This window comes from Schistosoma haematobium, chromosome ZW (genome assembly GCF_000699445.3).
Source record: "Schistosoma haematobium chromosome ZW, whole genome shotgun sequence".
In the NCBI taxonomy this organism is placed as follows: domain Eukaryota; kingdom Metazoa; phylum Platyhelminthes; class Trematoda; order Strigeidida; family Schistosomatidae; genus Schistosoma; species Schistosoma haematobium.
In genome coordinates this window covers 43,469,748-43,486,411 of record NC_067195.1, presented here as the reverse complement: position 1 = coordinate 43,486,411, position 16,664 = coordinate 43,469,748, and the positions used below count along the sequence as shown (strand labels likewise).

Sequence of the window (16,664 nt, the reverse complement as noted above, 5' to 3'; positions counted from 1 at the left end):
TGATTGGGACTGTGGCAGATGAATCTTGAAGTATCTAGTTTATACTTTGAACGTTTGATATATTGATCGAATATTAAAGTATTCACTTACCCCAATCCCTGGACATGATCTACGCATATTTTTTCATTCTAAACTATTGGCTTCTGTCCTAGAGATTAAATTTCAAGAATTATTAATGGATTTTGCTTTTGTAACCGTTGCAAAGAACATTATAGCCCGTGTATCGAGCGACGGTTGAGCGATACAAGCCATTTTTGTTATGTTTGTCAAATAAGATAAGCGCTTATACATGTGGCATTCCTTTTCGCTTAAAATATGCTTAAATTGCAACTGTTGATCTTTCAGTCAACCTAAATATACTTATTTGCACCACATTTATACTGTTAAGGTTATTTTATATGGAATGAGACAGATTCTTTATCGTTCTCCTTGGTAAAAAAGTAGTAAGTCGGTTATGTTGTACATTTTCGATTGCTGACTGTGATTAAGTGTCAATCCATTGTCTCAAATTTTACTTTGCTATATCATCACCAACTTCATTCTATTTATTATAGTGTTTAGTGTTGGCCCCAACAATCATCCTTATTACCCTTGTTTAATACACTATCCACTTTCACTTTTTCCGTTTACCAGCCTTATTTTTGTGATCACTTCATTTCTTAAAGATTATCTATGTTCCGAACATGCATTTTAGGACTTATCAACTCCTTTGAAGTCCTTTAAGCAATGTGCTTCGACTCGCTAAGAAGCAATTGTCAAACACTTTTTGATGTGTAGTGATAGTCTTAGTTGAGGGGTACTCACCACTGTTTTAAACGCTAAGTAAGCTAAATGCCATTTAAGTAGTCTCTGAATTTTGTATGATCCCAAAACAAACGAACTGAATTTTTCCACAATTTTATCTTACAGCATAAGATGGTCATAGTTTCTAAACTACCTGAAGGCTTCTGACATGGTTTATTGTTTTCCTTACATAGGAGAAGTGCATTTCGAAGTATTATGAGCATAATAATGGTAGTATATTCTCAAATGACTAACGTTACACGAGGCGTGCCAGTTTTTAGGCTAGGCGCAGTTATTACAATTGATCGATCACTTGGTGGTTATAAGTGTCATTTGTGTCAAGTTCTTCTTAGCACAGATCGAATGCTATGGATCGAGTTATAATGTGGCCACCAGTCCAGGTGACTCGACATTGCGTGCACCATGTTGAGACTAAATGGTGGTTGGAGGTATTCAACAGGAAACCCTGGAATCGGGTTTCGTGCTACTTGGCGCTCGTCAGCAAGGTGTACCTGTACTGGTGGCCACATTACAACTCGATCGGTGGCACTCGATCTGCACCAAAAAGGACTTAACACACATGACATTGATCGCCACCAAGTGATCAATCAATTGTGATTACATCTCATTCCTACTGGAGGTCGGTCGCGGCCTGGATAGCTCAGTGGTAACGTCTCTGACTGTGAAGCTGGGTGACACGAGATCGAATCCGTCAGGGGACACCAGTTCCTTCAAGACAACAGGTACACCTTGCTGACGAGTGCCGAGTAGCCCGAAACACGGGCCCAGGGTTTCCTGTTGACTACCTTCAACCACCATCTAAGGTGCAGTTATTACAAATGCTACAAGCTTCTTCTATGACGTGCTGGTATTTGCTTCACTGCAAAAAGTTACGCAGGTGTGTTATAAAGCACACTGATTATATAATCCAGGGAATAACATTTCTCGTATACGAATACAAATAATGTTAGTAAGACTGAAATTGTACACATAAGCGTTGGCGTCCTTTATGGAGATTGCGTTACATCGTATCACTGATGGTCGAGAATGGATCCACGTAAAGTCGAGAGCTTTTAGAACTCAAGTTTATATACTTCTGGAATATGTGAGGTCACAAACTGACTATGAGGAGAAATGTCTACATCTCTTGATTCGTGTGTATTCTAAGAGACGTTAGGAAAACCAGAAGGTCCCGTTCGAAACTGACAGAATCAGATATCTTAAGATCAACAGTAACGTCTCAATTCCTAAATATTCTATGAATCTTTCTGGACATCAAAATGAACGATTAAGCAAGAGTGCTACAAAATCATGGAACAGCGGAATTAGCATTGACTTATTGAGAACATAAATTATATAACGTCGAGAAGAAACACATCGGCAATCCATTACCAATTCACACTTATACTTACGCTCGTATGTGATCCCAATTAATCACAAAGTATACTTGCTATGCACAATCAACCAGTCGAATAATCACTTTTACCAGGAAATTCCTCGCTTAATCTCATAGTTTAAGTCAATAAACACTAACGAAAATTTCATATTTTCCCACAATATCAGAAATAGAATTCGTAAACCATCAACACTTTCGTGGCCCGATAGTTGATTTTTAATATGGACAGCCAAATTTTATATTCCCTGTGGAAAGAGGAATGCAATGTGATAAGTGCGATAAGTGATTCCACAATATGTGCACTCATTCAAATCCCACTGTATACAGAAAATGCTCAAAGCCTAACTCCCATTAGCTCGTAATATTTTGTTGTTCAAGCAAGACATTACTAACCCAGGAGACAATAAGCCTTCTGGTGTTGGCCGGCAAAATGTTGATCATGGCTGGACTAATAACATGGGCACTGATAGCGAAAAGTGTTGCAGTGTGGTAAGTGCTAATATGCGACAATCCAAACACCCGACCGAACAACATGCAATAGAGTAATCTCTCTTGAAACAATTAAAAAGTGAAACAACACTTGGCGTTGATGGTTATGTTGCTATAGCAGCAAGTGCTGACTTAGATAAAACCATCTTTTCCGAAGGGTCCCTATGTGGATGCTCCGACTTTTGGGAAATGGCAGATAGTGCGAAGACAAGGGAGAAGAGAAAAAGATACTCACAAACAACATCCGTCTAGTTGAAAAGTCTTTGGTACGCTCAGTCTATGCGTCGAACGTTACTCCACCTAAGTTCCAAAGTGAGACGATATTTAACCCTGACCTAACTAGAAAACGTCTGGTTTTATCACATAATGTTTTGGGTAATTCACTCGAACTAAACGATTGTGTTTCAAGAACAACCGAGGATAAGTGCATAGCAGATCGCGAGCAGGAAATGACATCATGATCAAAAACCGTGAACATGACTTTCAAATTAGTAAAATCCGTCCCTAGTCTAATTATTGAGAATCTGAGAGAGTCAAAAGATAATGAGTTTTCCAAAAGGCATGAACACAACTTGGATTTAGTTGAATCTGCAAATAGAAATGTACTGCAAAAATAGGTTTCAGTACATATCACGAAAGTAATAAGACTTGGTGAGTTAGTTGGAGGTGACATTCAACAAAAAAGCTCTTAAAGTTAGTTCTCAGAAATTATGAGGAAAGAGATGTCATACTGAGTAACCCATACAAAACTCGTAATTCTAATGTTCATATCTGACTGAACAGGCAGCTTGATGATGGAATCAAGTGGAAAAATGCCCTTACCGGGTCAAAAACTTGAAAGTCAAACAAACCTTAAGATTCAGGTCTTTCGGAAGTACTGTCTTCCAAGACCTGTATAGAAAGAATGAGTGATTCTCAAAACACATTAACTGTGGGCTACACGAAACCTCGTAATCTAAGAAATAAAATGATCGAGTTACATCTGATAGCGGATGAATTAACCCACCATGTGATTGTTGGCACAGAAACGCGGCTCACCATCTATGCAAACTCTTCCCTCATCACTGATGATTACATCTGTATCACAAGTGATATAGTCATAAATCTCAAAGAGTCAGAACACTACATTTTAGGGATTATTTTCATGTACAATCGAACACAACAGAGGCTCGTGATAGTGGTACATGTGAAGTAATTTGTTGTAAGGTTAAGTCCAGACAAAGGTGAAAGGCTATGGGAGGAATATACCTTAGTCCTCGTTGTCTTTCTTATGACATTATCTTAAGCCATATCCGTTTTTGGAGTATGGTCGAATATTGGAGATTTCAGCACGCCGCATGTTAACGGGATAGAGCTTGGAACTTCAGGTGGATAATTTGATAGCAATCTGTTATCAACCATTATTCGGTGTACACTTATACAAAATATCGCTAAACCAACATATATTGACTTGAAACATGAACAGTCATTGCTGGACCTTGTATTTACACACCACAGTGACGATGTCATCGACATTTGGCGCCTTCCCCTGCTAGAAAATGGTGATCACGTTGTACTTTACCTTAGATTTTGGACACATGGTATACAGTACGTATCTGCTTCACCCTATCCCAACATCTGGCGAGTTAGCATTCCGACAATTAGAAACTGTAAAATCTCAAAAGAGTAGTCGGATAACGCAAATGGATCGATCAAAGACAAGTAGGACACGTTTAAGGCTACATTTGATTCTGTAACATTACCGTACATCCCACGGTCAACACGTAGGCTGTCACACTGCCCTCCATCGGCTAATAATGAACACCAGAAGCTGCTGAAGCGTAAGAAACACTTCTGGATCTTATCTTTGTCAACAGGACATGAATCATATAAGTGTGGGTACCGAAAAATTAGAAATATTTGTAAAAAGACCGTAGCTAGTGCCGCACCATTTACGAAATAGAGTAGGTATATGATAGCCATACTTGTCTGAAACAGCTGTCCTTTGTACATTAAACCAAGAATAAAGCGTAGTGATGGCTAAGTTACTAAGTCACATAGAATCATACAATCTGTTAACCCCCTAGCAACACGGGCATCGAAACAAGCATTCGTGCTTAACTGACTTACTTATTACAAGAAAGGATCGAACGGTTTGTCTGTCGGTGTGATATTCATAGATTTAGTTAAAGCATTTGATAAGGCCTCTCACATAGGTCTTATGCAGAAGCTTCCGAGCTTCGGAATAACCGGTGCTGTACAGAAATGTATAAGTGACCTCTTTTGTCACCGAAGACGAACAGTGTGGGGTTAAATAGGTTGATCTCTGAATAGAACCAAGTCAAAAGTAGCATAATCCAAGGCATCATCTTAAGTCCCCTACATTTCCCTACCTACGTTGATGAATTACCGTGCTTGCTTAAAATATGGACACTGCTGCTGATTCATGTCTTATTAAGGATACCTACTCACTTGAGCGTTTTAAGCGCGTGGGAAATATCAGTGAAAGCCTTTCTAAACCCCCTTATGATGAGCGCTTAAAATGCCTTATCTTTTCCCCTTATGTTCTCGTAGAACGAGAGGTGACCTTATATTGACATTCCGTGTCTTTAGTTACGATGTGGGTGTTAATGTGGTTTATCTGTTTGCTCCTTCCAGCATTGGAACTCTTCGTGGCCATAGAAAGAAGGCTCAAAAACTGAGATCTAATAAACTCAAAGTGGGGTTCCGTTTTTCTCATCCAGTGGTCAGTGTCTGGAACACCATACCCGAACAAATAGTATCAGTCCTATCGGCAAACACTTTCAAAGAGACCTTCACTAGAAAACAAACTGTTAGGATTATTACAAGTCCACTAACATACTATCATTATTAATGAGGACTGAAGACTGATCTCGAACACATCAGTCATACCTCGTTGTTTCAACCGTGCGCTGCGTGTAATTTTCTTCAAGGTAACTCGATCAGCAAATTGTTTGTATTTAAATCGCTATTCTTCATAAGTAGAAATGTTTTAATTCATGGTCACAAGTACATGTCTATTACTGTGAGGGTGTCTTTAGACTTCAAAATGCACCAGTCTGAGAAACAAACATTTGACATGTTTTTGTCTGGTGATAAGTAAGAATCTGAGGTGCGCGCTTCGAAAGATTACCATCGTTTAATTAGTTCTTTATTCAGTCCTCATGCTATGCTTTTCCACTTATCACAGTTCACTTATGCCCTTCGGCGGAGTGGAAGGTTAATTTATTTGACCCTAACATGCATAAGGCAAGCAATCTATCCCAATGGACATAGTTGTGATAATTTCCTTCTTGATCGAATATTATGGCTTGCATTTAAATCTTCAATTTGGATACAAGTAGTCTTTTATAATTTTGGGGTAACTAGGAACGAACAAAATATAAATTTTTCCATTATTAACTTCTAATAATACCAACACCAGCTTTCACCTTTATGTGATGGTTAGGTTTGCATATTCTGATGACCCAGTGGATATATATACTAGACAGAATATTCATTCTTTCATGTCCTACCATACCAGACAGTTTGGTCTTTGAGTTGTAAGTTTGAAAGTAATAAACTCATGGTCTGGGATGGATTTTTACTTCTGAATGTACAAAAGCATAACGGCAGTTAAGAGTTTTTGTGGCGATGTTTTCTCTGGATAACATAAGGAGAGCGTGGGGATGGCCTCAGAAATATCTCTGTTAAGGCCCTAAAGGTATAGTTCTAGGTCGTTCGAAACTCGATAGGGTGCCGTACATTACTGGCATCAAGCAGTTGTCTGTTTTTCACTTCATTTGCGCTTTCTAGTCGTTTAGATCACTTCCAACCCAATCTCCTTTGTAGGTACCTCACTGAGAATTGTCCTTCGACAGTTTGGGCAACGTGCGAGTGACAGCTTTCCTCCTACAACACGTGAAATCACCCCGTTCATCATTAAGCCCTATTTTCACTACCTAGCTGAAAAAAGTTTACAGATTACATATTTATCATATATACATCAATGGCTTCAGTGTTTGCACGTTTTCTGATTTATCAGAATTACTGTGGTCGAACTTTTTTTTTTTACTATGGACGTCTGTTCAGAAGAACTCAGCCTTCAGCTTTCTTTTCTCTCATATACTTTACGAGAAACTACTTGTGACTTGGAAGAATGCTGATATTAACATTGGTCCGGCTGTTTGCTGTGTCTGCGGAATAGTTGTTACTTATTACAGTGAAACAAGATTACTACACCGACTGAAGAAAGGAAAATAGTGTAAATCTAGACTTATTAACTGACCACTGATCAAAGAGACTTCAAAGCTAACAATAAGGTGTATATCATTTTAAATTTCCAGTCAATGGATAAATTTTGAACGGGCAGTGGTTAACGTAAATTAATTAACAGTTCAGTTTCTATATAACTTACAAAATGGATAAGTTTACCTACTTGACTGAAAAATATAGCTCGTCACTGAGCTGTACGTTTGTTTTTTGACCCAACTTTATACTTCTATTTCTGAATCCAACCACATCCTAGATTCCTCTGAACCACTTTCTAGTCTGAAGGATATATTGCCAACGTCACCCCGTTTCAAGATGTCTTCTGGAACTGAAATCTTTTCGTGCGGCTATATTCTGTAGCAGTCGTCCTCGAGGTGTAATTAGTTTACTACCAACACAGTCTGTGGTAGAATTCTCCTATATTTCGATAACTGAGTGGTGATAATGTTAATAACATTATGAATAAATAATTGTTTTGTTTCTCCTGTCATCTTTAACAGTCATGCGATCCCCCGTATCACGAAAACTTTTGTGAAGTAGTACACTGTACCACGGATAAGTCTAACAATAATAATAGTGCTTATCTATAATTGTGCTCAATTAACACCTCAGAACCGTAAAAATTGACTGGTTTAGTTAAGTTCTATTGAAACATTCATAACTCACTGTGCTCATTAATCAATAATTATATTGTAAACGAAACCATTCCCAAACCGTTGCTGCTAATGTAATTCCATTTTATCTAAATTACTCAGTCTTTAATGGAACACAATAGCTTACGCAATGTGTCAAGAGCGGAAAACTGAGAAAGGTTTGGACAATCAAATGTCCCAAGTCTTAATATTGGATTGCTGACGAATGTCGATTAACACAAAAACTAAGTTAAAGGGGATACTGCTGATTGTTTCTAATCATTGAACATCAAAAGAAGTGCGATACGATATCGAGTCTCTAAGACTTTGTTACCTAAATGCGAATCTGTGTAAATTACGGGACATTTTCATCAGAAAATGTTAAGTTTCGTAAAATTAAGTTCAATAGTGGATGAGCAGTCAGTCAGTCAGCTACAACGTAGGACCAGGCACATATGTGCATCGGTCCAGGTTGCCATACCGCATCAGCACAACAAGATGAACACCAGATTCATAGCAGTGGTTAGGTCAAAGGTGGTAATATATAAGAGAAAGATTGCATATAGAGATATAGTACAAGAAAAAAAATTGGTTCGTAGAAAGAAAGATATGAAGCGATTTTAATCTCTTTGTTTAAGGGAAGACAGGGAGTGTATGCACCGACGCCATTGTGATCGATTCTGAGCCATGTCACCCAGAGTCTCCAATCATTGGTTACGATAGTCACGCGGACCCCAACCAAGTGGTCTGCATCTACCAACATGGCTCAGACTAGAAGTTAGTGACTTCAAGCACTGATGCCACGTTTTGGTTTGGCCGCCCCTAACTTGTGGATGAGCAAATCGATTGTAACACACACCCTGATAATATAGACTGTTTCGGGTGATAATAAGAACAAATAATCTGTGAGTAAATTATAAGAGTCCAGACACGTGGTTATCACATCAACTATATGTGCCTAACCTAGGGAATACTAAATATCCAAAGTTTCCAAGCTGATCCCCATCGTTATGAGAACACTTACACTGATTGATAACTATGAATGAATTATTGTTATGCATTTCTAGTCCCCTGCACTGATTAGGTTATATTTCTCGAGTTTTTTGTGTTTAGCAGCCGCCAAATGGTACAGTCAAGAGTGGGGAAGGTCATTTCTCTCTCTCGAAATGCTCTCACATGACCACGTGTCAAGGAAGTCATACTCACTACATTCTCGCGGCGGGGGTGTTGTTTACAAAATTGAGAGGACGAGAAGCGAATGTTCGGCGCTTTAACCGGATCGGCGGACACGGAGAGTCCACCTAGGGGAATTGATGAACCCTGATTCCAAACCAATGGTGCACATGGGTTCTGAGGTCCTGAAGGGACAAATGACGTATGAACCTATTGTTGTTCATCAGCTGCCATGGGACTGCATCCCCTAACGTTCCCCACCATCTTGTGGTTTAGACCTCTAGGTCAAATGTTCGAGGAGTGTCTCCTTAAGAAAACCATTTGCTATGGTTTGGGCACCCGAGAAGTATTCAATCCCTCACACAAATCGAATGGCGAAGTGTAGCGCATATATATTTGATGCCTTGTACCAATGTTTATGTGTTAGAATAAAATAAATATTTTGAAATGCCAGATTATTTACAACTGGTATTCTTCATATTTGCATACTTAGGTTTTTGTAATCGTCACTTGAATTCTCTATATATTACATGCAAATACAGAATGAGTGTGGCCAAGAATTCACTGGATAACACGGGAAATTCCAATGATGCTATCGATTGGGATGTATGCCTACTTTTTATTCGGTTGTGTCATGTATTTTAGGATATGGTTTATCATCCAGCATTCGGAGTAGATATTGATCCCAAAGCAGGCTTACATCCAGCTACTGAAGCTTTGCAAGCACTGAAATATGAATCAGAAGATCCAGATGGTAAGTTCACGTACCATACTGACTAGTTTTTTTAATGATTAGCTAATGCTCGTAGTTACAAAGAAGAAGGAAATTATTATTATAAGGGAAAAGACTTTTCTAAAGCGATATTGTCTTATACAGGTGGCCTACGTGCAAAGTCATCAGATCGTAAATTAAATGCAATACTATATACCAATAGAGCAGTATGCCATTTCTATCTAAGTAAGCGTTATCTTCAAAATCATTCTTTTTCTTTAGAGAATTACCGATCATGTATTCGTGATTGTAAGTCTGCTGTCAGTTTGTCACCGGATTATGTTAAAGCTTATGTAAAAGGTTTACAGTTTTTTTAATACTAAAACTTCATTTTAGGAATTGAGGCTTGCCTAGCACTTTCAAGAATTGATGAAGCTTTAGAATTGTCATCAACCGGCTTAAATATATTGCCTTCTTCTCCTGAATTACTTGAAGTACAGTATAAGGTTCTTAAAAAGCAAATGGAATTAGATAAGGAGGTTGAACAGCGATCAAAATTGGATTGTAGAAAAGAAAATGATACGAATACTGAATATGAGATTTTAAAGGTAATTAACCGATTTTTATTGTTAATTGACAATATAGAACTTCGCATTTTATCACATGTTTGGTCGTAGTTCAATTTTGATAGTGTTCAGAAATAGACAACTTGGTACTTCGTTATTTAAATATATTCAGAATCCCTTCCCATCAAGTCATTTTCTATTTTGATATCCTAACTGTATTCATGAAACTTCGCTGGAAATGTGTAGTTTAACTGCATAGTAATTTACTTGTTCTGCATTTTATGGTCTCAGTTTACTTATTACGGGCTTCTAAGCGTTTTTTATTCGGCTATCTATTACATTTTGGTTCTGTGCAATCACGAAACGATCATGACTCATACTACTTATCTTGGAAACTTACAATCCCCGGTCGTCAAGACTCTTTAGTCCTCTCACAGAAATAACACAAGTTAGGCCTGATAATTGAACCATAAGATATTTAGGAGGGTAGGTCAATTATGTCTACCAACCTCATTGTACTAAACCCTAGCTCTGAAAAATGGTCTCCTACGTAAGGAGTGTTTTCTGCATAATATTGTTTTAAAAAGCTGCCATAGTGATTGGCGAGAGTTTAACTAGCAAATAGTTTTCAAAATTGAAGGCTATAACTTAATATTATGATTTTGCCAAACAATTTTCCTCAAAGAGACAATTTCTGAATCTTTAACCATTTATTTTATAACAGTTGAAAAAAATACAGAAAAATATGACGTTAGTGTTTATCAAAATTCACTGTTGACTGCAGTACGTAGAATGTGTAATTTTTCCTGAGTTTAATGAGTCCTCCAACATGTGGTCAAGAAACTATCTTCTGATTTATACCCTGATAGTCTGCAAATTCCATGAGTTCCCCTAAATGCTTCACTTACAGCTTTTAGTTTTCCGAAACTTGACATTCATATCTTATCACTTTTACACTATCTAGTCACGTGGAATCGATGTTAATCTCAAATTAAAACCTATTGATATGCCAGAAGTGGGTTGTTCCACATTTTATGTGGATTCATTGGGTAAATTTCACTGGCCTATTCTTTTTATGTATCCTGAATTCGGACAAACTGATTTCCTCCGTGATGTAATTGAATCAAGCATGTAGGTTTTCTGTATTATACGGTTTTATATTTTCCTAGTGTTACATCCACTTCATTTTTGTTTCAATGAAAATAGATATAAGTTAAATCGCTATTAGGAATCATTCAGTCACTAAACCATAGGAGTACCGTTGTGTCGTCGAGATTTTTTAACTGTACAGTTAATACATTAACCTTACACTTGCTAGCCTTTTCCATCACTCAACTTCAGGTCATTTAGTTACAGAGTATACACTCCCATGCAAAACTTTGAACTAGATATATTATCAGTCCGTTCGACGCAAAATAAGTGGATTGACGTTGAAACTTACCTTCCATTGTACAGAATTTGAATATTTAAACTACTAAGTTAGAACTTCATAAGAACTTCATAATTTTTATTGCAACGAATGCATTTTATAATCCTAACAAAATCCTGATGTGAAATAACTTCACACATGTTTTATATTAGAAGCTGCTATATTTTTACACTATAGTCCAATAGATTGGATAGTTTTTACGAACTCAAATTAGTGTTTCTCATTACAGGGAATTATAGTTTTGTACACACCACTTTTTAATAGATTTTTGTTTTTTTTCTAGCGAACTTATTTATCGCATAGTTACTGGTTGTCCGCACTTCTAGTAAAATAATAATAAAGATTATGCTATATGAAACACATCCGTATAAATTTCCCAGCGCTTGACTTGATGAGAAAAGAATATTAGTCTCAAAATCGGTTTATCAAAAAGAGTAATGTTTTTCATTCACAGCCAGAAAGTGATTTTTAAAAAAATATGTTGCTGAACTATAAAATGACTGACTGTAGTAATAAACCTTGGGACCATGAAAGCGGGGTTTACAAAATATAATACTCTTAAAAATCAATAACAGCGGTAGAAAAAGGCATCTAGTCATCAATCTCACTCCCCACATTTTTGGTTTGAAACTAACAGTTCAGATATGAATGTACATAAAAATGTTTGTTTAAAATATGAGTTACTCGTGAGTAGTTGAATAATGCAAAGTAAGGATCGCTTTTACAATTTTTATTCAGGATCATTGATTGTTTAAAGTTAGTTTTTGATGTGAATCAGCCTCCTCCACCGTGGGATCCGAAGCGCCTATACTCCCTTGAAGATGATGCTATAGAGGTATTATTTTTAATCATAATATAAGTGTTATATTTTCTAAAGTGTTATCTTTTAGATTAAAATTTCAGTCTATATTCCTTTTATTTGTTGTCCAGTATTGTTGACACTACTTTTATTGTTAAGACTCTTTAAATGTCCTCTACTTAAGCTAATGAGAAATGTGTCGACTTGTGCCGAATAACATTTATACCAACTCTTGCGTTAATAGATGTTTGGAATTGAAGTCTATTCTGTGATATTCTAGTATACTTAATGATGGGAGAATTCCAATGCTTCATATGCCTATCCATCATGTAAATTTACTACCAGTGAAGTTTGATGATTCTTCATTTAAGAAAGGATTCTAACAAATTAAAAGCAGAAACAAATCCGTGGTCTTCAACCATATTTTATGTGAAACATCAAGTGCTAACTTGGGAATTCAATGTACATGTTTCAGATTTGGTTGCAGAGAAAAGGTTTATAAACAAATCACGTGGAACGTTTGCTACAAGTTGGAGATGGTATGCTCTGGGATTTCCTTAAAATTTAAACTTCCTTTACATAAATTTTCAACACAATACTTGATTTACTCTTTTGTAACAAATGTTATGATTACTAATTACAGAGTATCTGCTCTAAAGTGCGTGTGAGTAAAGTAATATCCCCCACAATTTTGAAGTCAAAAGGTTTTACTCTAAAATCACCTACATCATAATGTTAACAAAAAAGCTAAAGAAGAAGCCAGACAATGCATAGCTCTGTTTAATTCCACTGTTAATGTAAAGAAAATGAATCATCGTTTTTTCCCTACTCATATATTCTGCTGCCAGATTTCCAGAACGTTAGTTTTAGATGCATAAATTCATAGAAGTCCTGTTTAAATAGTCTAGAACATTCGTAATACCAATAATAATTCCAATGACCGAATTGCGTTTGTTAATTTTGAACTAGGGACATTAATGATTCCTGTGAGATCGTTGCTTAAATACCTCCCGGGGACTTATTAGGTATATGTAGTCAAAATGCCAGAAGTTTTATTTTGAAGAACCTCCTGAAGATTCAGATTGTCAGCAAATGTTGGAGTGACTGAATTTACTGTATTTTTGTGAAGTGCTGTGATAAGTCTTAACTATAACAACACCACTTAGAGGTTTCGTAATTTACACCTATTTAATCCAATTGACATCTTAGCCATTTATTCAAATCCTAGTCCACACCGTTATAAATTAAAAATTATGGTGTTTATAACCCATACTACCTAAACGCGCAAACTGATGTACATGGAGTCAGGGTCAGTTGCCTTCTAATGACCAGTGTACGCCTTTTAAAACTTATTTCGTTTTCGTTCCCTAGCCAAGTTCATTCGTTTGACAATTTTAGGATTGAAGATTTTCTTTCCTTACTATTCACCCAGGTTTATTTTGAACATGATATAATGAAAAAGTTTATTCTTTGTTCACCGCAATGTACGATCAAAAAACTAACTAAACAAAATGGGTAAGTGTTTTCCCCAATAATTATGATCGTGGCAGTTTATTCATCATTTATAAGGTATGATTATAAAAATGTTTATTCAAGAACTGTATAAATTATAGTCTGGTGGCTACGTGATTAAAACAGTAAACTCTCAGCCACTGCGTCTGAATCTCACTGCATTTACTTCAGTCCAGTATCATCGTCCTATTCCTATACAGGAACAACGTATAACAATTATGTTATGAAAGAAATTATAACAGTTTGCAGTGTTAACTAGTTATTTTCATAACGCGGTCTTTACTTACCTATATCTACAGAATAAAATTTACTCAGATTGTAGTTAGCTAGTTCGTCAACTGAAAAATAAGTCATCAGTAGTTAAATTGTCCTTCAGCGAAATTAACGAGTTGTTCTAGCAGTGCTCATTGTTAGTGTTGCGGTTATTTGATTCAGCGAAAAGTCTACTACCGTATGTTTTGAAAATAATTGTTTCTGAAATCACTACATAAATCTTCCTAATTCTGGACGGATTGGGTGATTTATCGCTTTATAAAACTAATTTTCCATTCCTGGTCTTCAAGCCCATGTCAAACAAGTTGATGTATACACATGGGTTTTTAAATATACTATTTATAGCAGTAGTCAATAATCTCTTCAGTGTTCATTCATTTAAGTTATGTTGATATTTTCTATTGTTTGGAAATCTCATGTAAAAGCTACATAAATCGATGAGATTATCAACAAGATTTGTTAATTTTGCGTATTCGATAAATTACGACATCTTTGTCAAAATAGTTAACTAATTGTCGTAGACGACTCTCGCTTTCCAACAAACAAATGTACGTGTACTGTCCTCGGGAATATTCCAATTTCAATTCATCCCTTAGATAAATATATATACTTTAACTTTGGTGGTTTTATGGGGTGGGGCCAATTTCATTTTAATCACCAATCGATGACATGTATACTGAATGCCTCATATTCTTAATTAGTTAACGAATGTACTTTAATTCCCCATGAAAACTGTCTTTTAAGTAATTATATTTTAACTAATTTATTTTTGAATATTGGTGTTTCATTCTTCTGTCTACTGCTAAATTTTGTTATCAACAAATTATCATTTTGCTTTTGTCCTTTTGTGTAGATTTAGTGTCGGCAGAGATCTACTCATTATTTTACATGTGATATCTAAACGATCAACACATTTCTATAGTAGTTGGAAAGACGAGAAAATTTAACTTGATTGACTGTCTAGCTTTACGCGTTATTTGTAGGAATTATCCCTGTTTTTTTTAAATACTGGATAAAATAAAACCCCATTTTAGAAGAAAAACTTTATCTATTTTTCCTCTGTCTTGTCTTTGTTCAGAGCTTTTGGCTTATGATCAAAGTAAAGATTTGCAAAAATAACTAGATTTATAATGAATTTAAGAACGTATCACTGAGATACAACTCAACATTTTACAGAATAATGCGCTTAATATGACAGGTGTATAAGACGGATTCTATAATCAGTTATTAATATATTTATATTGTCAATTATTTTGGCCATGGTAGATTATAAAAAGTGACCAACGGATGTCCGCAATGTAAATCTTGCCCTAATCGGCTTTTTTACGAGACATCTGGGATCCTGAGGCAAACGATGCTTCCTTTGGTAGTTGAGCCCACTTCAGCATTGAGTACCAAACATGATAGAGACCGGTAATCTAGTCATATGATGTACCTCACTATATGTACATTACAAATGCATCAATTTTCAAATAAGCAGCAGTCGACTAAAAAAAATAACCAAGATAGTATGGCTCCTTTAGATAGCAAGTAAATTCTGGATATAAACATTTTTAGTTTGCTCGCCCTATATTGAACAATTCAGAATGGTGTTTTATTACTTATTTAAATGCATAAACGTTGATACAAGAAAGCATCAAATATATATGCGCTACACTTCGCCATTCGATTTGTGTGAGGGATTGAATACTTCTCGGGTGCCCAAACCATAGCAAATGGTTTTCTTAAGGAGACACTCCTCGAACATTTGACCTAGAGGTCTAAACCACAAGATGGTGGGGAACGTTAGGGGATGCAGTCCCATGGCAGCTGATGAACAACAATAGGTTCATACGTCATTTGTCCCTTCAGGACCTCAGAACCCATGTGCACCATTGGTTTGGAATCAGGGTTCATCAATTCCCCTAGGTGGACTCTCCGTGTCCGCCGATCCGGTTAAAGCGCCGAACATTCGCTTCTCGTCCTCTCAATTTTGTAAACAACACCCCCGCCGCGAGAATGTAGTGAGTATGACTTCCTTGACACGTGGTCATGTGAGAGCATTTCGAGAGAGAGAAATGACCTTCCCCACTCTTGACTGTACCATTTGGCGGCTGCTAAACACAAAAAACTCGAGAAATATAACCTAATCAGTGCAGGGGACTAGAAATGCATAACAATAATTCATTCATAGTTATCAATCAGTGTAAGTGTTCTCATAACGATGGGGATCAGCTTGGAAACTTTGGATATTTAGTATTCCCTAGGTTAGGCACATATAGTTGATGTGATAACCACGTGTCTGGACTCTTATAATTTACTCACAGATTATTTGTTCTTATTATCACCCGAAACAGTCTATATTATCAGGGTGTGTGTTACAATCGATTTGCTCATCCACAAGTTAGGGGCGGCCAAACCAAAACGTGGCATCAGTGCTTGAAGTCACTAACTTCTAGTCTGAGCCATGTTGGTAGATGCAGACTACTTGGTTGGGGTCCGCGTGACTATCGTAACCAATGATTGGAGACTCTGGGTGACATGGCTCAGAATCGATCACAATGGCGTCGGTGCATACACTCCCTGTCTTCCCTTAAACAAAGAGATTAAAATCGCTTCATATCTTTCTTTCTACGAACCAATTTTTTTTCTTGTACTATATCTCTATAT

General features: G+C 36.6%; 1 protein-coding gene across 3 annotated transcripts; it reads left to right on the top strand.

Moving 5' to 3' along the window:
- Window positions 1–5,400: 5,400 nt before the first annotated feature.
- On the top strand, window positions 5,401–16,489 carry TTC4_1 (Tetratricopeptide repeat protein 4; the record flags this gene model as incomplete). 3 transcript variants are annotated; one of them, XM_051211474.1, is made up of 10 exons in its annotated part: window positions 5,401–5,780; window positions 9,218–9,330; window positions 9,370–9,478; window positions 9,521–9,682; window positions 9,719–9,796; window positions 9,833–10,044; window positions 10,967–11,133; window positions 12,170–12,266; window positions 13,663–13,745; window positions 14,869–16,489. In XM_051211474.1, 9 exons carry the CDS (start codon window positions 9,268–9,270, stop codon window positions 14,960–14,962), a joined length of 1,065 nt encoding a protein of 354 aa, XP_051071538.1. The 3 variants fall into 3 exon arrangements, with proteins under 3 accessions (XP_051071538.1, XP_051071539.1, XP_012794582.2); XM_012939128.3 differs by lacking the exon at window positions 5,401–5,780 and adding an exon at window positions 8,922–8,926 and having other exon boundaries at window positions 9,267–9,330; window positions 14,869–14,962; XM_051211475.1 differs by having other exon boundaries at window positions 5,602–5,780; window positions 9,218–9,478; window positions 9,719–10,044; window positions 14,869–15,057.
- Window positions 16,490–16,664: the final 175 nt, after the last annotated feature.